Below are 22,564 nucleotides of genomic sequence, written 5' to 3' on the forward strand. Positions count from 1 at the left end.
GATATGTTGACTTATTATTTAGTTTATTTAAGAAAGGCTCTAAGTAGTAAAGTTATAATTACGATGCAGTATTTATAATAATGTAAACAAGAAAACGATGAATAAGAATCTAAAAGCTAGTAAATAAGCAACAATCCATTATTACAGGCCCATGTTAATTGGCGTCTGTACTAAGCAAGGCAATTAACAAAGGTTTACATAATTAATAACACCATCTAACGTTAATTGTGTAATTTATCAAAATGCTAAACTATTCGTCGGTTTGCCCAATTAAACAAAGCTGTAGTTAGTAATTCTGCCCAAACTTTTGAAAGGACATTTTACACTTCTTTAATTGGATGACTATTATATTCACCTCTAGAATCTACATTTTTTTTTAAATCTATATCAAAGGAGTATCTCGATTGATGGAGTCTTTACCGTAACGTACAAACAAAGTCAGGTATACTTATGAAACAGATAATCACCCACACCCACAGTGAAATCAATTAACGTAAACATACATACTACAACAGGCAACCACGAATCATTAAATCAATTGGTTAACCAACAGTTATCCCAGGAGCTATGTCAAAACAACACGCGAGCCCAAACTAACAACGCCTAATAGTCAACAACCTAAATACGTGTACTCTTACAAAATATCCTCAAGACTAAAATTCCCGCTCACAAAACAGTTGCATTGAATGCTTCATTAATCAACAGCTCGATTAAATTTCTAGAACCGTACCCTGGAATAGCGACCATAATATGTTCGAAAGGAGCGAAACATTTCGAAATCCTCAATGCCGTTACTGCAGTTTATATCGCCACGATTTCAGGAAGTCTCGCATATCGGATAGGACAGGTTGCAAGATTTACCAAAGCAAACGTTTAAGTGGGCCGGTTGACCAAAATGCGATTTTACTGTACATTTGCATAATACCGGGCAGTCTCGCGTCTTTAGGCCGATCTGGTGCGGCCGACACTCTATATAATAACAGGTTCGTTTGTGATTACGAAATGGAATTTATGTTGGCGAACACCTTGCTTGCAAGCAGAGCTTACTTATCTTCGCCAGTCATAATATCGGTGATATTGTTGCTCAAATATATTTAATTGGTTCAGAAATCGTTGGGTGTAACGTTAACTGAATTGTGTCGTCATTGCTTCTATTACGATATTAGTTTACCGAATTTTACAGAATAGGAACACGATATTATTGTCAAAGGTAGTTAAATAATTAAAGTTCTAAAAATATCGAATTTACAACACAATTAAGTATGTACTCTAAGCAAATGAGCCTACACAGATGATTTTTTCAATAAAATTAAATATCAAGAAGAAAGTCTGCGTATCCATGAAACTCGTTTACCATTCATTGACAACGTTATGATAAATAATTCCCACATTTAATTTAATATATTACATAAATTGTATCGGTTGGTCCAACACCTATCGCTACACTATTCGAGCTAATTAACATACTAATGACACACATTAAAGTGCAATATTAAATAACCGTATTAAAGAAGATCTCACTAAACGTTTTCTATACCAGTTTGGCTAGTATTTTATTGGCTTTATGATTATAATCGTAAGGTAATAATGTCATGTTTATACTTTCAAGTATAACGGAGCGTATGACGTAACATTTGACATTACGTTGTCAGTAAACGCGCGTATTGTTTTTATTGCACGTCACTGTCATTCCGTTACTGTCAATGATGCTAAGAGTCTAACAGACAGGACAGATATAAAAATGAAATATTAAAGAGGAAATGAGAACACCGCAGTCCATTTGAATTAAAATGCAACAAAAATATTTGCTCAGTATTTACCACTGACTCGTAAAATGGTTTGACATGACATTTAATTTAGTAAATTGCTGCAACAAATTGCTAGATATTTTGTAGGCTTTATAGCTTCATACATTTTCAGAGGCTGCGCAATTTAATGTAAAGTTTTCATAACAAGATTAAACGTACTTTTGGAGCGGTTTGTCTATACGAGTGGCAAGTCTATGGCGCCATTACACATTTTATGGCACGCTTGTATGTATCACGTATTATGGTTTCTATTTCTTTCCTTGCATAATAACCGATGACAGGTATGTCAATTTCACTAGGCGTAGATAATACCGAATTAACTTTAGCCTCCAAAACTACAGACTCATATACATTTGTAACCAGTACTAATTGCAGTTTTTTTCCTTGTTTCAGAGAGCAGTACATATTCAACGTGTTTGAAGTAATAGTGAGTACGCTAGAAACGAAACTACAAAGGATAGAGAACTTGGACAAGGCCGTGGAACACTTAATGAGGAGAGTTGAAGCGCTCGACTCGAGAGTAAACGACAACATACACAAAACTGATGCTATCATATCAAAACTGGGGAACCTCGACCTAAAACTGTTCAGTCACATCGGACAGAACGACGAGCAAACTGTTACCGAAGCCAGCGCTAAGAGACAAGAAAATAAAAATAAAATCAGTGACGCACAGTTGCTTGACCGAAAACTCGAGTCACTAGATCAAAAAGTGTCAAACATCGACACCAAACTGGTAGGCCTTAAGAATCAGATCGACAGTAACTTTTTGCCCGTCGATGACATCAATGCCGAGGCCAGTGAAAAGAAACCTATCAATTTGAACGTTATAGAAATTGCAAAAGGTTTGAACACCGAGGTTGTCAATGAAATCACTAAAGAAGTGGATCAACTGAGGAGTTCTGTGTCTACAGTTGATCGTAAACTACAATTCCATATAAATCTTGTTTCGGAGAATTTAGGCAAAGTACTTTACATGATGGCCGACGTTCACGCCGCTATTGTTGAGCCTGAAGATGCTTCTATTAACGTCAACAGTTTGTTCAAGAACCGCACAGCAACAAGCACGGCGGCCCCTGTCACGAAAAATAGTAAAATCGATACCCTCGTCAACAAAATCATACCTATGATGAGTGTATCTGAAAAGATGGATGAAGTATGGGATGTAGTGGTCGGTACAAAGAGTTCAGTAGATGATTTGGTTCCTAAGTCTGATGAGCTTCTCACGCAAACTCAAAGGCAAGAACGTGCTATCGGTCAGATCCACAATGACTTGCGTCTCAAGACCAATCTGATCATTGAGAATTTAGATATGGTGGAGAAGCGGTTGAAGAAGCAGGAAGACGACGTGGCGACGCTGGCGCAGCGGCCCGTGCCGGCCGAGCTGCTGCTGGACCCCACCATCGACCGGCTGGTGGAGTACGCACCCAACCGGTACCGCGTGGACGAGCCCGACGCCGACCCCACCACCAGCACCGTGGCCGCCACCACGCCGCCCACCTCCACACTAAACAACAGGTGACATCATTCTATTTCCAATTGTGCCCTTGCGATTGTTGCGATTTTGTTTTCTATGCGATGTAGCTTGCGCGCCCTGGCGACTGTAGTTGACCCGTACAAGCTACATGCGAGCGGCCGGCGCGGGAGTAGGTGTACGGGACTAACGTTGTTGTCGGTCGCAGCCCGAGCACGAGCACGAGCGCCACGCTGAGCGCGAGCGGCGCCACGGTGACCGTGACCCCGGCGGCCGGCAGCACCTCGCCGCGCCCCGCCAGCCGCAAGGGCGGCATCATCTTCCCCAGCGTCAAGAACAAGCCCATCATCGGCAATAACACTTTCGCTTCGGAAATCGTCGCCAACTATAAAGACGTGAAAGTGAGTCAAAGTTACATAAAGAATATTATTACTCATTATAACACAACACACCTATCGTTGTCGCTGAACAAATCTTAAAGGCGCAATTAATAAAATGTGCTAACGGAGCGAATGATATAACTTTATTGAGGTATGTATGTGGAGTCAGGTTTCATCGTCCCATGGTTATTAATCATAATTGATATGTTATTGGTAAAAATACTGTTTATGACGTTTTTCTATAGCGCATGATTGATGATGGAAGATAAGCTACTATCTTATAAAACTTTGCGTAGTATTACACAGTCGATAGAAAAAATAAGTATTACCACGGTGGCCCACGTAGTCTCCGCTGTCTCTGATGTAAAACAAAAAAGGCGTTCACTAATAGCTGCAGCAATATTTTATTATGTTAGTTAAATTGATTCTTGTCTAGATGTAAGTAGGTTAGGTGAAGTAAGGCGATTGCATCGGCCGCGGATAGGGGATTGGTACAAATCAGTCAGTCTAGGCGGTGGCTCGGGTATGTTCGCTAGTATTTAAGCTCTGTTGTCGGAATGTTAATCAGCGCCTGTCGGTCTGGTTCTCGCTGCAGACACAGTCTCCGCCATACACTGCCATTTACGTCTCCCGGTTAAGCAATAAGGAATACAAAATACTGCGCAATACATGCTCTGGTATGCAGTCGCCGGAATACATTCGACTACACCGCCAGTTCCAGTCTCGACTCATGTCATAAAATTGATCAAACATTTAATGACATCCGTCGTCCACCTGTTATAAAAATGCTATTAGTTTTATCTTATGATTCATTAACTGTTGCATAAGTTAAACTTTTAAAAGAACTTTGACCTCATTGCTTCAATCGACTCCGCAATTGGTACGAAGACGTCTAGGTTGTAATATGTTCTGAAATGCATGTTTTTTACCATCCAGTGCAGGTGCTTACTTAATGTTATCCAAAAGAGCAAACCTACTGAAATGTAAGCATTGCGCAAAAGCAATGAAGACGCTTAACATTGTTAGCCCACATGTACGTAAACGTAAAGTTCGCAACACGAAGCCGCGGGTCTGCGCTTAAAAAGCTGCGAGTTCGCGACATTTCCGTGCAAGGAAAATTGCGTGAGTGTCATTACGTAAATCTGGTTGGGCGTCGCAGCGGTACACACGGGCCGCGCTTTCCGCGCCATTGTGAGTGCGCGCGCAAAAACCGCCCGTTCCCACCGCGCGCCACGCGACAATTACCAATGATTACCAGTGTTTATTGTTCTTCGCGTACGAGAACCCGCGGTTATGTGGAGCTCCGTGATGCAACGTTTTATAACATGTTTACCCACCACGACTCGCACCTGTGTAAAAAATGTCGCTCCAAATACTTACGTTATGTTACGAACGCAATCCAATACATACATTGTACCGTTGGGTCGCAACAATTCCGAAATATTTCACATTTCTTACTGTTGCTATTCTGTTATGCCATGTTATATTGTTATTTTTAGGCTTGGTCACATTAAGCGAACGTATTTGAAGGATACATTAAATTGACCGGAACAGGCGTGTATAACAATGTTTGTAAAAAACTTCTGTAACGAATACGTATAACGTAACGCAATTCCCAGTAATTAATAAGTATCCGATAGCTAAATAATAATCTACATGAAACGGCACTTATTATAAATGTAGCAGGCTGTCGTTTCGCAACTTACCTAACTTAGGGTAAGTTATTAATTTCGCGAATTAACTTCCGCAGGTTATTGAACACCCACGTACGAGTGTGTTGCAATTTCAATAAAACTAATGGGTACCTACGTACTTCAGAACTGGTCTAGAGGTGACAGAATAAACACTATTTTACAACCTCTCAGACAATTTATTTCTTGCTGAGGTCCTTTTAATGTGCAAGTTTATATTGAACTATTTCCGCCTGCCAACGACTATAACACGCTTTGATATGTGTCTATTCTAAATTGATATTGGCTGAAGCAAGTTAGCAAATCGAAATCTAATTTAACAACGCTTAAGTTTAGGCACCAATCGATAAACACAAAACTCACGTAGCGCCCGCTTTAACCACGTTCACTACCGATACAACTATTGTACCAATACAAACATTAAATCAAGATAAGACATAGTTATGAGTATGTTAAACTTTCTAATGAGCATAATTAATATTTTGGACAAGTCTATTTAGTATTCGGAACTGTTACATAAAAGACAAATTACGTGGTCCTGCTGTAACAATCGTATAGAACAATGACATCTGAGAATGTAGTCACAAGACTGACAGGTCGTGACCGTCCTGTCACTTCAAATGATGAAAACTAAACTCCCACTTTCGTTTTCCCCGAGGGCCGCAGCTGTCGGCTGACGCTTTGTATTAGGTACGCTTATGCAAATCAAAATAATATCTATAAATCACTGCACTGTCTATAGCGCATTACCTCTGTGAAAATATCAACTGTTAACGTTTTGTAACCACAAATTTCACCGTGAAGGAAGTAGTTTCCTTATAGAAAACGGTTTCCCGATAGTATGCCAGTAAGACTGATGGAAACCAATCAAAGGTGACGTAACTCTGTCGAGATATGATAGACACAATGTGTTACGACTTGAGATAGGCGTATCTGTGAATAGACAAACGGTACTTGAAAATACTAATCTACTTTCGTAATGATATGGATCTCGCTTAACATCGGGGACTATGTCTATAAAAACTTTGCCAAAAGTAAAGTAAAAGTAAGCTTTTGCCAAAAGCGACACCTTGCAACCTTTGGATGATTTAGTATTGACAAATGCCTCCAACTACATTTCAGGAAGTCATGAATTCACCTTTAATCTTTGACCTCTATCACTGTAGATCTCACTTCACAGATAGTCTGATACAAAGTTGACTTCCAATGGGGAAGTTACATATTAATATTTAATGCTATCATTGATCTTTAAAATCTAATTTAATATTAGAGCCGATTATTTTTAATTTAATTATGGTCAAGATTATTGATGTCAGGTCATTCTCCAAACTTTATATGCTTTTTGATATCACTTTCGGCAAAGGACTACTTACTAGTATTTTTATTGTGGTCACGGGTTAACAAAGATGTGAATGTTAGGAATTACTTAGGTAACATTGGGAGAGGTACCCAATTCACTAGGTATTGAGCATAAAACTTGAGCAGTTATAGAACTTCAGTGCAGTAATTTGTGAGTGAGGTAATTTATTATTATGCACCGTCATGATCAAAGTGCGTCCTTACAAGGTTATAACAACCTAAGTATGTACCTACCACATTTCAACGTTTGTTTGCGAAATCTGTCCTTTGTACTTAAAAGCAACTGACAACTTTTGCAAAGTATACGTAACGTTACGTCTAGATTTGCCCAAAAGATTAATGATTTAGATCCGCAACTAAGATAAACGACTCTTATTTAGGAAAATGCGTAAGTACCAATAGTACCACATCCCACTTGTGGTTGGTTGTTCTTGTTAGCCCAACGCGACACCTCTTTTGGCAGTGATTGTACATAATAACTTCCAAAAAAGGCATCAGCAGGTTGACCCCTCTCACTATAATTTATTTATGTAGGTGTTCTTCTACTTTCTCGAGCGTAAGCAAACTTAGGCCTGCCGCACCTACAGCATACACTTTTGTCTAGACAGTTTAATTTATTATTTTGTTACGAAAATATCATGTATATTGCGCAGTGTAGTTTAAGTGTCTCGCTGTCATCTCGTTATGTACTCCGGCACTCATTACCGCAGTTGGCAAATGCTGTTCTGTTTGGTAACACAATACCATTTGACTACCATGAAGATATTAATGAACCGACGCTTGAGTGGCGCTTCAATGGCAATGTAATTACCATACTGAATGACTTACTCATTCAAGAATGGACGTTTTGTTTTCATCCTAAAAGATTACGTTTACTTGCAATTTGTTTTCATCCTAAAAGATTACGTTTACTTGCAATTTTCTTTTTAATCTTGCATAATTGTAGACTTGTTTACTAATGATCGAAGTCATAGTTTATCATTCGCTTTTTCTGTAACCAGAGACGTTTTTCTTCATCTTTGCGACAGAAATATAAGTCGATTTTTTCAATTGTCTCGTAAGCTGTGTAAATAACCGTATTCTGTTGAAACGTTGTTTACGGAATGTAAATAAAAAGGCTTGGTTACACAGAAATACGTGACGTACGTAGACTCCACTGTTGGATATGCCGTGAAAGCTGACTCTTTTGGAACAGAACTCGAAATTCTATTTACCTACTATTGTTAGATATAAGTAGACAGACTCTATGTACAATTACGTACGTATAAATGACTCACGTGTCTGAATAATTAAAAAAAAACTTTACAAAAAAAGAAAACGAAACTTCTAAAGGTATTTTGAGTACAGCATTTAGACAATTGTCAATTATCTCGAGAAAGTTTCAAAGTAATCAATCTACCTGCAGTTTAAAAAGGTAAAGAAAGTTATTAATATTACGTCAGCACATAACGCGGCATTAAAATTGATAGCATTGTTTCAGTAGAGTTTTAAGGCGGCACGCGCCCATTCAAATGCTTATTCTCTTTATTATGCATATCAAACTGTGTGAATTATCATTCTGGACGCATCGCGAATATAATATGAGCCTATGCGAAGTGTTGTAAGATGTTGCGCATTCATTCACGGTGGGCTGTACCGAAGATCATTTCCGTAATTCGAAAGATAGCTGAATGAATGCCTGTATAGATTTAATTCTATAATAACAGCTCGTTAGAAATGTGACGTAATTCTACAATGTTTTGTGGTATCTTTGCAGGGGTATTCGTGCGTGGACCTGATGAATGGAGGTATGCGCGAGTCTGGAGTATACTACCTGCAGATCAGAGGGACCACGTATTGGTTCTTGAAGGTGTTCTGCGAGCAAAATGTCGCCGATGGTGGTTGGACTGTGAGTTACACTTTATATTTGAAAATATGGTTATGCACTATAATATGTGCTGCGCAGTTGGCTTATCTCCTTATATGTGAGAAGAGCCACCGTAGCCGATAATAGGAGGACATCATCATAATATTTGATTGTCTCGTGCCAAGTACCTACTTCGTGCGCCTGGATAAATAGTTATTTGTTATACAAGAGTGCAAAGTTGTTTTTTAACCGCGGGCTCAATTTTGATGACCGAGCAAGCGAAGGATTCTAAAATTGAAACACGAGCGTAGCGAGTGTTTCAATAATTAGAATCCTGAGCGATAGCGAGGGAATCAAAAGAGCACAAGGTGAAAAATCTTTGCACTCGAGTGCAACACGTAACTTTTCATCCCACCTCATCGAGGAAACTAAAAAAACAAAATGGCGCGCACATATGACTATCAAATTAAAAAAGAAGTACCTATTAAAGTTCATTTATTTGAAAACTCAGTTTAAAAATGAAACGAGGTTAAAAATCTATGTAAAAACAATAATAAAAAGCACTTAATCAATTGAATAATTATTTTAAGCAGTATTTTATTTGTTTAATATGTATTTGTTTGAAAAGTCTTATCAAGATTGTCACAAATGGAGTGTTGCACACGATGTTCTAAATTCAAATCACTTTGCCGCTCTAGAGGATAAAAACGGCTTTTGCGCTCAGATATCAAAGGGTAAAACTACTCTTTCCGAGATGGTGGGATGAAAAAGTGTTTTTTAAAAAGAGAAATGCTTTTCAAATCTAGAATTGAGGTAATAGTTTCTGAGTAGCACTTTCAAATAAGCTTTTCAAATATTAATAAACCTATAGATGTACAATAGTGGGGTCCTTGAACTTTAGCTAGTTGGTAGTTTTCCCAACATAAGTTTTGTCTATAAATATGAATGTTTTCTATGGATTTTTCAAACGGGTTATATTTTAAATGAAATCGGGTACTTTTATGGGTAAAAATGAAAGCATATTCTTGGGTCCAAAACTAGTTTATTTTGAAAGCTGTAACATTATCCGAAAATGAGAGCAAAAATTGAGTTTTAAAAAGCAATATGAATGTTGAAGCATCAACTATGTACTTATGCTAAGATTAAACAATTATTGCTAAAATATATTTAATACCATACATAATGCAAAAAAACGAAAGCCAGATTTATAATAGTTATACGTTCAAAATAACTGGATTTGTCAGATGTAATGTTCTTTTTCCGAAAAAAAAAAGTTACTCTAGTTATCAAGATATATTTAATGATCACACACAAGTCCACTTATTTTGAAAGTACCTACTTCCTTAACCTGGCTTATAGAAAACTTATATCTATACCAAACTGTTAAGAAAAAGTTAAAACAATCACCATTATGTTACATTTTGATAAATACGCATAGTGATGATAATATAAATAATGCATTAAACATTAATCAATGACCTAGACACCACCTGTCGTACCTACCACAAAAACTTCTAAGCGTCTGTTGAACATTTGTCTAAAAAATTACAAATTATGACATTGAAATAAGGTCTGTTTTGCAGACACATTTTTTAGACAAGTGTTCAACAGATGTTTAAGTTTTTTTAGTATGGCCACATGGCTTTTAATTCATATAAATAGGCCCATTTTCACTGGTTACCGATAAAGTCTCAGTTACCGGCCAAATAAAAGCCGCTTCTTATTTCTGCCAGATATTACTATAACACAGACATCTGTGAAAACAAAAGTTGCATAATATCTATCAGACAGGCTATCGGAGACTTTATCAGTAACTTGTGAAACTGGCCAGAAGGGTAAGTTGCACCATTTAGCTATAACGATAACTAAACCTTAAACGAAAGTTGCCGATTTGACAACTAACTGACCGTCGGTTATCGTTATAGTTAAATGGTACAAGACACCGTTAGACAGCACATAAGATGCATTTGTCCGCAAATGAAGAGCTATTGATTGAAGTTAGGTATGTAATATCTTGGACATCAATACTAACAACACTTAATCAATAGGTAGCAAAAATAACTCCACGAATATCTAAATCCTGAGAGCAAACTTTCAAATTGTGTGTCAAATATTAAATTCTTATCTCTAATGAATGAAAATATAGATAGGTTATTGAAGTATGCTACTAGAAAGCCAGACCAACCACTCCTAGAAAAACCTTTTGAAAACAATTGAAAATCACCAACACTTCCCTAAGATTTTAAGGTATTCCTAGAAGCGCCAGTTTTGAAGCGAACGTTTATAATTCCTCGGAGCGTTTAATCCACGCACTGAGAGACTTAATGATGACTTAAGTCACTCCCTAGTGATGGATTGTCAAAGTTCCTTCACTAAGGAATGGCTTAAGCGTCTCTGAGTGCGGGGGTTAGTAGTAATTGTTATCAGAAGGGCTACTAGTACCCAAGTACACTGACAACATACCAAAACGTCAGTTTTCTAAAACAACTGTTTATACTACGAATTTTCACATAAAATTTTCTTACTAAACAACTAAGAAAAAAGGATGTTTATCGGTGATTTTTACCCTAAAAGGTGCACCTCAAAACTGAGGCGCTTCAAGGAATACCATTCCCTAACATTTTCAACTACTTCACTTCACTAACCATCGCTATTTTCCAAAAACACAGGTGATTCACCGTCGAGACGACTACGGTATCCCCGCTGAAAATTTCAACCGTGACTGGAACGATTACAAGAACGGTTTCGGCGACCCCAGTAAGGAATTCTGGTTGGGCAACGAAAATATATACATGCTGACCAATAATGACGACTATATGCTCCGGGTTGAACTTGAAGATTTCGACGGGAACAAGAGGTAAGAAAAACTTATCATCTGCCTAGCCTTTTCCTTAAAAAGGTGGATTCGCTTTCCTGTGTAATGAATGCATCTGAGTCTTCTTTCTCCTGCCCTGTTCCCAGGGTATGAATGCAGCTGCTAGTACTCGGTTCTATATGAAGCGACTGCTAATCTGACCAATTCTTATTAAGACTGGATCTCCGTCTTTCGGTCTTCTGACTACCAAAACTTCTGACTGACAAAGACATTCAAATGACAACAAAAACCCGTCATGACAAGATGATTATTTCTCCTTATATTTAAAATCCAAAAGACCGTATTTCTGGTCATAAGAATAGCGAAGTCCGCTTTAGTGAGAACAGTGGTATGGCTGTATGATCGCTTAGTCTTATTTATTTAAAAGGGAATCGATACTGCTAAGATCTGAAAGGGCCACTTATAATTTTCAAAATTTCACTAAGCAACCCGGTTTTTATCGGTTTTGGTTGATCCGACTAAAATCCTAAACTATTCTATGTATGTACCTGTGAAAGTTTATAGAGTAAAAGAGAGCAAGAACAAAACTATGATCTAATTATACTATGTGGTCTAGAAATACAAGGGTTTTCTTATGTCCTAAGCAAAACTGTAGCAAAGAGCGAGGAAATATCATTTAATTAGTTTAGTTAGTTCACATAAATCTTAGGGTGCGTCCACATCCGCGTTTGCTCACTGCGCGTGCTGTCACGGTAATGGTTTGGTGCCTCTTTAGCGGAAACTCATGCAAGGCGAGAACAAACACGCACGCGCGCAGTTCGCGGGCAGCTCACGAGCTGCGCATTCGCCAAATGTGGACGCACCCTTACTTAAGTTGAATACACAAGTTCAATGAAAATTTTCACTACCCACCGACTACAAAGGGCGTAGGCAGGTTACATTGTAGTGGAACTTACCAGATTATCACATGCATTACACGATTAATTGACAGATTTATCGCAAGTATTTTATTTAACATCTCCCGTAGGCGTTTAGCCATTTTATTAACGAGTAAGACTCAACCATTGTTGCCCCATGCGATTGCAGCGCCACCTAACGGGGCCATATGGCAATACTCTACAGTATTTTACAAATTACATTTTGAGTTAATTTATAAATTACAAAAATAAAGCGAAACACCAATTATACTAGCTTTTCAAATTTTGTTTGTAAGCCTAGAAAATACATTAAAATTCTGTAAGTAAAATATATCATACATTTTTTTTCTGTCCCATAGACGAACCGTAACCTAATCGAAAGTATATTGTCAATTTTAATACCAGGTTAGTTGCCTACCTACGATTCTAGCAACATTAATGAAATACACTAGCATATCTAATAATTCTAGTGATTTATTACCATCATTATTTTACTAAAAGTTTGACATTAATTAACTTAGTGTACAAAGAAGTTACATTACTCCAAATAAACGGGGAAATCCCGCGTTGACAGGTCATAAAAAGTTTCAATATCAAACTAGTGTTGCCGACAGCAAAATAATTTTTTTTATTTTATTTTTCCATAAACAGGTACGCCCAGTATTCGCACTTCAAGATATATTCTGAAGCGGAATACTATAAGCTGGAGATAGATGGTTACGAGGGTAATGCTGGAGACTCCCTCAACGACCCCTGGTACGGCTCAAACAACAGCCCCTTCTCTACTTACAACAGGTATGTGAACTTTGAATATCTTATGTATTAACTATATTTCATGCTAGCCGTTTTCCTACGGTTTCACCCGTGGGAACTACTGCTCGTACTGGGATAAAATATAGCCTTAGGTTTCTATCTACTTAGATACATAGGTAATTCTAATTTATAACATATTTTATATCATTAATAATACATTGCTGATAAAGCAACTTTTTAATGTATTCATTAATTAAGAAAGTCTGATCCGTCTGCGGTTATATCTATTTACACACTTATATGTAGGTACTACTTATGACGAATATAAATACAATAAACTAGATATAGCCCTATGTAAGAGGCATGAATACACGTACATACACCGGTATCTTTCTAATTAAATACTTCGCCTAACCCGCGGATACCTAAAGGCACGCTTTAGAAGAGACCTGCTGAATGCAGTCGCCCTCAGATATCGACCGATTTCATGCAGTCGGCAGCTAGGTTCCAAAACGAACCTTAAAATGGTTTCTGCGCAACGATTCACGTAGTATTTAGACCCGCCATTATTTTTGATCACGCTTTCTGGTAGATACATATCTAATTAAACATAGCTGCATGTACGCTCGTCATATTACACAGGATTCTGTTGTAGATGTCACGATACTGAAATGATAAATCAATGGTCAACGGCAGTTCGTGACGAAATACATTTGCTATTAAATAACAACAGGGTCTGGCCTTTCCACAGCTATATTAAAATCGGCTTCGAGAGTAACCAGATACAACTGATTACTGATGCCGATGTTTGCAGAACGACTGCCTATCTGACCCCAATTTGACTGGTTATCAGACTTCCTAACTTTGGACTGCACGGCAGAACTGATTACGTTAAAGATGGTCATTCATATACCGTAGCACTGCTTGACGTTTAATCGATCAGCCCCTGTGGCTGCTACTTAGCCACGTAGCCACAAGCTCCTCAGGTTCAGGGTGTATGCCCCTTGCAGCTGTTACTTAGCTAAAAGCTTCTAGGTTTCAGGATGTTTGGTTCTAACCTAATAGACAGACATGTGTTGCTAGGGAGTTTGTTGCACCACTTCTTCCCAGTAAAAACACAGTAAGTGGTGACACGTTTCACCACTTTTTGGGGGCTGTATTTCGTTTTTGACGTGCGAAAAGTTTTACTGATTTTTCAGCCCATTTTAAATAAACTTAGGTATTGAATTTGAGTTGAGCTTGGCCCTTATAGTATTTACTAAGATTTGAATCTTATCCACAGGGACAACGACAGATCTTCGCTGAACTGCGCGTCCATGCTGAAGGGTGGCTGGTGGTGGAAGTCCTGCGGCCGCGGCCTCAATGGACTCTACCTGCATGATCCTCAAGACCTCACTGCCAGACAAGGTGATTATCATACATTACTTAGTACCTTTTCAGTGTATCACCACAATCTATATTGAATTTGTACCTACTGGCTAGATTTGGTTACTTCCGTACCTTTATCGATCATCAACGATTTCATTCAATCATTTGACTTGAGAACGTTGCGCAAATGTATATCATCAAAAATACCCCACTGTTCCTTGCCATAGACAAAAACAAATAGAGGTCAAACACCCTTTTTGCAGGTAAAAATCAAGTGAAAACTTAATATGGGTAACTGATTTTTTGCATATGTGTTCCAGGCATCGTGTGGTTCCGCTGGCGAGGCTGGGACTACACGCTGAAGCGAGCGTCCATGATGATAAAGCCCAAAGGCCTGCTGCCCAACACGTGAAGGGGCGGCTTCCTCGCGACATCACTACTTAACCAGCCTCTGTTCACTCATTATCCGGATTCGACCTCAACTATAGCGGCCTTCACACCCAAAGGCCCCGACAACATATACGTCTACTTTTCTTATAACATTTACTTTAAAAATTGAACGTTATAAATTAAGAAATGTTAAGTTATGTTGTCGGTGTACTTGGGTTTGGGCTATGCAAATCTTCGATACTCGACTATGGTCTCAAAGACTACCTATTCATAGAGTATGAATCCAGACTTATTGTTTAATAGATTAGCTTATCCAAAGTTGGCTACTACTGACTGTAAAACAGACAGAATGTATGTTATAAAAGAGACTTCAGAGTAGCAAAGGCATTTCACAACAAAAAAACAGGGACACTGACATTTTTTTACAGTGAAAGACCAACATCGTAGCATATCGAAGATTTGCGTAACTAAGTACGAACGGCCTAGTACCAAGAAAGCGTTATAAATTAAACTGAAGCAACTAATCTGTGATACTATTCAACCGTACTCTTGCAGTCGTACAAAATGATCAGGTCGGAAACTGCTCAGCGAATCCATGTAATGACATCGAACATAGCAGGCAGCTAAGCTCAATATATGTACCTATCTCTGTAAATAATTACTCGTAATTCATCATCATAACACGTCACCGCATCTTCGCCATTCAAGTCAATGAGCCCGATGTAAATACCAGATGCTACTACGATTGTGCCACATCACACCCCAAATTCATTAATTTATTACTCATGTAAACTTGATACATAAAAAATCTTTCGTTAATTAGGTTTATAATTTAGATGTAAGTAAATTTTTGTAATAAGATGTAAATAATTACTATTATACAGCGATCGATGAGACGCAAACAAAATGACAATACTTATTATGTAACGTAACATGACAGCCGAATGTCTGGGAAACAATTTAATTTTACATTATTATATAAACGCACTAACTTTCGAAATATTTTATAATATTATTATATTATACTGCTTGAATGTATAAATTGAATTATAACTATGTATAGTTGCACATTGTTCTATATACATTAACCACTATGTTACCACTATATTCACATCAATGTACCTGATATATACCTGTGTAGCAGCCAGTTCGTAACACATTATTTATAACTATGTATAGTACAGACACATTATATACGAATATATGATTAAACTACAAACAATTTGCACAACTATAACAAATTTATTGAAAGTCACTCGAAACTCCGTGACGCCTTGACTAACAACCTAAGTAAGTAAAGATGGTGTCGAGCAATGTTCTACAACAATCCAAACTGTACTAAATTCTTATATTCTTTAGATTGTCTATGAACTATTGCTTGACATGTAACTGTGCTCGGTTATAAGTTACATACACGAATATTGTTAGTAAATAAATGTACGTATTTTTATACTGTAGTTTTATTGAAAAACTTTTAATACTTATTTAGATACACAAATCAATGGTAAGTGAAAGTAATTTTTCATATTTTTACATGTTATGTAAAAAACCACACTTTACACTTTTACATATAGATAGCATAATACAAGCTATACCCCAACACTAAAACTTTTATACAATGTAATTTGAAATGAATGAAATAAATTGAGTTCTTATTTGCTAACACCACATTATGTCCTTTTAATTTACACTGATCTAATTTGAGTGATTAGTCTGTATCGAAATCAGGTTCAGGAGGTTTCACATCTAACAGCGGGTCAATTTGTTGCATAATGTCTGTGTCAAGCTCCATGTCTTGAGGGTCTATATTATCCGATATTAAGCCAGCCTGAGGCGGAGGTTCACCTAAAAAGTCTTTACTATCATCAGAGTCTAATATATTATTATTTCTAGAAAGTCTGTGCGCGGAATCGAAAATAGAACGATCTAACACTTCATGGGACTCCACCATGGCTTGTTCTAGAATCTGCTGGGGTTCTATATTTAAATAAAAATCTTGGGGATCTCTATATATGGCGTCTAGGTCGGCTAGGGAGTAATGTTCGGCGGCGGGCAACACGCGCGAGGGGCTGGACTGGGAGTCGCGCCGCGAACTTCGCGCGCGTTCTACCCGCTGTCCAGCCCCACACAAATGTTATACTTTTTGTTTCTTCGGGCCCTTTTTACTAGCACGCTCCTTGGCCTTCTCGAGCAGGGGCATCAACTTCTTCTCCTCTGCTAATATTCTTAGCAGCGTTATTATGAACGGCAGATAGTTGTGCCGTCTACGCGCCATCTCCTGTTTATATTTCATCATCTTGACATCTTCGTAATCGATGAGCATACTGAGCCGGGGCATTTCGTTGTCTATCTCATCTGTTTCCATGCCAAGCACTTCTGATTCCACCAAGAGATCCTTCAGTTGCCTTTCATAGATCATCCTCCTGTCAGACACCAGGGCCATGAGATTGAAGTGGATTTCTCCTTCGGTATATCTGAAAATTCAAAAAATATACTAAAACAACGGAAACTGAAAGCTTACGAACTTTGTAGAACCTATGATGGCATATCAATACTAACATTATAGAAGGGAAAAATTTGTTTGTTCGCTCCCTAAAGGGTAGAAAAGTACTGAACCAATTTGAAAAAATAAATCACTGCAAGGAAGCTACACTATTCCCGGGTGACATACACTGATAAGCTTTACTTTATCCGGGTACGGGAAGAAGTTCCCTCAAGATGCGGATAAAAGGGCGAGAAACAGCAGGTATATAAAAAAGAAAGCCCCTTACACATTGATCCTCTTCATAATGATGGGACGGACCACATCAAGCCAGTCCTGTTCTGGAGCGATGGGTCCATGGTCGATGGGACCTTCTTGGAGGCCGTCCAGCTCGTAAAGGCGCCCGTCAATAGGCATGTATCCAACGAAGTGATATGCTTCGTCATCCTGAAACAAACAATGATGTTTATGATATGCAAACTACAAGTACCTGTGGATTTCTATAACCAACCTATTTGCTGTTTTGTGGGTTTGAAATGCACACAATTTATATGGAGCTAATATCAAAATTCTAACTAATACCAAATTGATGGATAGTGGACGGATAGCAGAAATTCAAAATTAGTTGAGAACACCATCATATAAAATTTCGATCCTACCCAATTAACAAACCCACGAATCCGTGCAGCAGTCGCTTACGACGATGGAAGTAACTTCCATCGATCCCATTGGTCTCATTTGTCTCATTATCAGTCAGTTATTTAGTAGTAAAGTCAACAATTAACATCAGTGCATGTAGCAGAAATAAGAATGCAGAGATGGATGTGTGGTGTTACAAGAATGGATAAAGTGAGGAATGATTACATTAGAGGAAGTCTGAAAATAGCGCCAGTTACAGAAAAGATGAGAAGTAGAAGATTGTCATGGTATGGGCATGTAATCAGGAGGGATGATATGCATGCAAAAAAGTGTTTGCTAAGTATGAATGTAGATGGATGGAGAGGAAGAGGAAGACCTAAGAAAAGATGGATTGCCTGAAAGATGGAAGGGAGTGAGTGTCAGTATCACGAGTGACAGGGAAAAATGGAAGAGGATGACATATTGCGCCGACCCCAAATAAAACTGGGAAGAGAGCAGGAAGAAGAAGCTAACAATTAACATACCTTCGAAGCAGCCTTAGGATCAAACTCAAACAAAGGCTGCTGAGCCATCGAGTTGTGGGCAGTACGTATGGTCTGCGAGTTGCTGAGTGTAAGCCCACGCATCTTGGCATCGAAAGACATGCTGAATTCCTTCAGGCTCCTCAACTCAGGACCGAGATCCACATCTGGATGGTCACAGTTTAGGAGCAGGCTGATAACAGCTTGTGTCGCACAGGCATTGTTAATGACCTAAAACAAATATTTGATTATTACAAAGAAAATTCACATGTATGAATGTATAGGTACAAGGTACCCAAAAAGCCAAGAAGAACCCTTGAAAACAGTCAATTGAACATATTTTTATTGTTGCTTTACTTAAAAATTACAAATATATCATATCATAGAGAAGATAAAATACACATACTCTGTTACAATAATTTATCTAACATTTTGCAAGGTTTGGCGATTTTATGTTTAATACTTTTGTAACTCCATCTATCATTGTAACAGTATATTGTATATTGTTAAGTACCTGTTTGGCAAAGTAGATTTTATCGAGACGACTATCCGTGACGATTGGGCCGGAGGGCTCTTCATGTTGCAGGAATTTGAACAAGAATATAAGTCCATGTACTGGCCTGAAAGCATACAATCAAAAAGATCATTCATTGACGTCAAGTTTTGAAAAATCATTAGATCTGGCAGGAAGTAGACACTGCACACATCAATAACTATAATATAAAAATAAAATAAAAATACATATAGCTTATAACATTCAATCCATTTACAAAAAAGCAGTAATGGTGGGTCAAGAACCAACCTCTCAAGTATGCAAGTGGGTTTGATTTCAGATAAGTGAAGTAGCAATGCTACTTTTCAGTTTGGATGTTCTATCTAAGTATATCTGGGAGACCAATGACTGATAAAAGGTAAAGGAAAACATACACTGCAGGGGCAGCCAGGTTTACGTATCTATAGATAATATAGCATACCTCAATGTTTCAAAGATGCCATCGTCAATTGTCCACAATTCTTCAACTTGAACACCGCTAGCTCCTAAAAGACACAACAAAAATATTTGGTTTAGGAATATAAAATACATGTATTAATATGAACTACTAGCATCCACCTGCGGCTACGAACACTTGGGGTGTTGATAAAAAGAAGCATAAGTGTTAATCCAGGGCACCCATCAGCAAATTTCAAATAAATTGGTCTATCCGTTTTTGTGTGAAAGAATAACAAACATACATCCATACATGCTGACAAACTTTCACATTGATAATATTAGTAGGATATTTTGCAAGTTGAATAGCAAGAACAGAACTATTTGAGACAGTTAAGAAATTCTTCTAGAAACATTTATTATATCTGTTCACACAACAGTTACCTACAAATCATTTCAATAAGTAATTTATTAAACTAAGTTGATCGCTCAGTACACTTGCATTCCAATGCTCTGGCTTTTATTTCAAATCCCTCATAAAGCATATTGAACCTTATACCAATTCCCAAACTGTACGTCCCCCTCTGTCATTGAACATCCTTCGCAGTCGTTACGAGTAGTCAGAAGCCAGTAAGTCTGACACCAGTCTAACCAAGGGGTATTGGGTTGCCTGGGTAACTGGGTTGTGGAGGTCAGACAGGGCAGTAGCCCCTTGTAAAGCACCGGTACTCAGCTACATCCGGCTATGGGACGGAAGCAGTTATCTTGGGACAAGGGTGACATCGCGAGTGGTAGTCACCAATATGAATGCAGCTCTTATGACTGTTACCACATAATATACAAATAAGGCATGACTACATAAGGTAAGAGAAATAATCGCATAGATTTATTCAATCACCTTAACACATCCCTACTAATATTATAAATACGAAAGTAAATCTGTCTGTCGATCTGTCTGTTATGCTTCAAACCACTAAAACTCTAAACTAAACCACTGAACAGATTTTAATAAAATTTAGTACAGAGATAGAGTTGACCTTGAGAAAGAACAGGATAGTTTTTATCCTGGACTTTTGAAGAATTTTCTTGGAAACGCGACATAACCGAATACTACGCGAGTGAAGCCGCGGGCAGAAGATAGTTTCTCCTATAACTCACAAAACTGACTATACTTACCAAACTTTTTTATGAGCTGTGTGAACACCCCTGGATCACTTTCTATCAAGCACCAATCACCAGCAGACTCCATATTAGTTTGTCACCTGTAGATAGATAGATAGGTAGATATACTTTATTAGGTACACCAATTTTGCATTTTTGATCTTAATCTAGTTAAAGTGGGTGACATAATGGGTGGTCTTATCGCTAAGAGCAATCTCCTCCAGACAACCTGTAGGAGTACCATGTTATTGATTTAGCACAGCATAGACAATGCAGGGTTAATCTATACTAATATTATAAAGAGGAAAATATACTTTTTGTATATTCAACTGAAAATCTACTGGACTCAAAAGATTTTAAAAATTATTTCACCCATAGAAAGCTACATTATCTGCGAGTAACATAGGCTATATTTTATGCAGGTTCATGCATTTGTTCTTATGGGGCACGGGTGAAACCATAGGAAAATGGCTTGTGAAGTAGAAAGTGTAATCATATAGACCCAAAATGTGAAGCATATACTATTAACACAACTTTCACATTAAGCCAAGGATCTATATCTTCAGTTAGTGATTTAGTTGTATCCAGGTTAAAGAAATAACTGTATTTTTTCTAGATAAAAGGTCAGTGGGTCGTCTTAGGGGCGGAAGAGCTTTCTAGTTTGCATTCAAAGATTTACCTATTATTGTTTCCTGAAATTCGATTTCCACTAAACAAACATATTCCTTAACTTATTAATATTATATAGTATAGAGAAAGACCACGAGAACGAGTTACTTTAGCTCATTAGGCTATCGCGTTATGCTATGGCACGATACGGTAAACTTAACAAGGCGATGACTTGTACATTCTCGAAGCACATTTAAGGTTATTTATTTACAAAGCGATAAACATAAGGATCTCGGAATATCTCTTATATCTATATCTTATACAATACAAGTAAACGAAAGCGCGCTTAAGCCTTTTAGGTAAGAAAATCTAATACCTTTGTTGCATAGGCCGGCAAAAAATATGGGTCTTGTGCTTGATGCAAAACAGGTGCAACACTATGCTCCAACGTCAAATATGCAGTCTCAATGATGTATTGGATGTATTTTTGCCAGTTTTATCAATATTTAATCACCACTCTTTTTTCTTGGGGCGAATAAATATGAAAACTGATAAAATAGCTATGACTTGACACTAGCGAAATAAAATAAATCAATATGAGGTTGGGAGGGGAAGTATAGCCATAGATTATGTATGGTGTATTATACCTATGCGTTTCCGGGTAAAACATTTTTCAACACAAATTGAATTCCAAATTTCTTTGAACATTCATATGCACGTCGCTGGGCACGTCAGCCGAATACATCCAGACAGGTGGGCCAATGTTGTTGCTCAGTGGATACCACAGGATGGCTACCGCAGACGTGGTAGGCCCAGGATGAGGTGGCGTGACGATCTGGACGCCTACAACCCTGACTGGTGGGAGCACTCTAAGGATCGAGAGGTGTGGAAACAAAATGGGGAGGCCTTTGCCCAGCAGTGGGACAATAAGGGATAAGAAAAAAAAATCATTTAATCATATGATCTTTTGACTTCTAATCTCCTTTTATTCCATTTTGTTACCTATTTTCATTTTTTTGTCGTTGATGACTTGTAGGTTTCGTTATAGAATTCTTACAGATGATGATATGACATTATAATAAGATATGACGCTCCGTTTGTTGCAGTAAAGGACCAAGATATTATACCTGGCTCGTACCTAACGGGCACGGATGTGAAACGTTACATAAATTTTGTATGAAGTAAAATCCCGGTCACGGCCCGGCCGTGGCCCGTCCGGGCCACAAACGACGCGCTTTATACAAAATGTATGTAACGTTTCACATCCGTGAACCGTACGAGCCACGTACACGGCACGGCCCGGCCTAATATAAATCATTTCTTATATGACGCCTAGGTCTCCACAGAATATTTTTTTATTTAAAATAAATAAATATAAATAAAAGTCCGCATTGAGCAAGCGTAGTGATTTAAGCTCAACCAT

At 38.0% G+C, this 22,564-nt stretch overlaps 2 protein-coding genes across 2 annotated transcripts in view; one reads left to right on the forward strand and one right to left on the reverse strand.

The window, feature by feature from the left end:
- The window catches only part of LOC110373850 (angiopoietin-related protein 2), a 62,066-nt gene extending 45,815 nt beyond the window's left edge, over positions 1 to 16,251 (forward strand). The window contains exons 2-8 of the mRNA XM_021331252.3: positions 2,202 to 3,326; positions 3,491 to 3,683; positions 8,469 to 8,600; positions 11,228 to 11,415; positions 12,942 to 13,085; positions 14,326 to 14,450; positions 14,732 to 16,251. Coding sequence (XP_021186927.3) covers positions 2,202 to 3,326; positions 3,491 to 3,683; positions 8,469 to 8,600; positions 11,228 to 11,415; positions 12,942 to 13,085; positions 14,326 to 14,450; positions 14,732 to 14,823 — 1,999 coding nt within the window. The 3' untranslated portion in view covers positions 14,824 to 16,251. The remainder of the gene's footprint in view (positions 1 to 2,201; positions 3,327 to 3,490; positions 3,684 to 8,468; positions 8,601 to 11,227; positions 11,416 to 12,941; positions 13,086 to 14,325; positions 14,451 to 14,731) is intronic.
- LOC110373851 (ubiquitin carboxyl-terminal hydrolase isozyme L5) lies at positions 16,244 to 21,756 on the reverse strand. Its single transcript, XM_049839263.2, has 7 exons — positions 21,518 to 21,756; positions 20,548 to 20,633; positions 19,418 to 19,481; positions 18,958 to 19,063; positions 18,447 to 18,674; positions 17,573 to 17,730; positions 16,244 to 17,275 (listed from the first exon to the last, which is right to left on the reverse strand). The coding sequence occupies exons 2-7, from the start codon at positions 20,618 to 20,620 to the stop codon at positions 16,936 to 16,938; spliced, it is 969 nt and encodes a 322-aa protein (XP_049695220.1). The 5' UTR covers positions 20,621 to 20,633; positions 21,518 to 21,756; the 3' UTR covers positions 16,244 to 16,935.
- Between the last annotated feature and the right edge of the window lie 808 nt (positions 21,757 to 22,564).

This window comes from Helicoverpa armigera, chromosome 1, assembly GCF_030705265.1.
Source record: "Helicoverpa armigera isolate CAAS_96S chromosome 1, ASM3070526v1, whole genome shotgun sequence".
NCBI classification, from domain to species: domain Eukaryota; kingdom Metazoa; phylum Arthropoda; class Insecta; order Lepidoptera; family Noctuidae; genus Helicoverpa; species Helicoverpa armigera.

Coding starts and splice junctions, on each gene's coding strand:
- LOC110373851 (XM_049839263.2), bottom strand. CDS start 20,620: ATGGAGTCTGCTGGTGATTGGTGCTTGATAGAAAGTGATCCAGGGGTG. Junction 19,482..20,547: donor ACAGCTCATAAAAAAGTTTG/GTAAGTATAGTC, acceptor TGTGTCTTTTAG/GAGCTAGCGGTGTTCAAGTT. Junction 19,064..19,417: donor GGCATCTTTGAAACATTGAG/GTATGCTATATT, acceptor GTATGCTTTCAG/GCCAGTACATGGACTTATAT.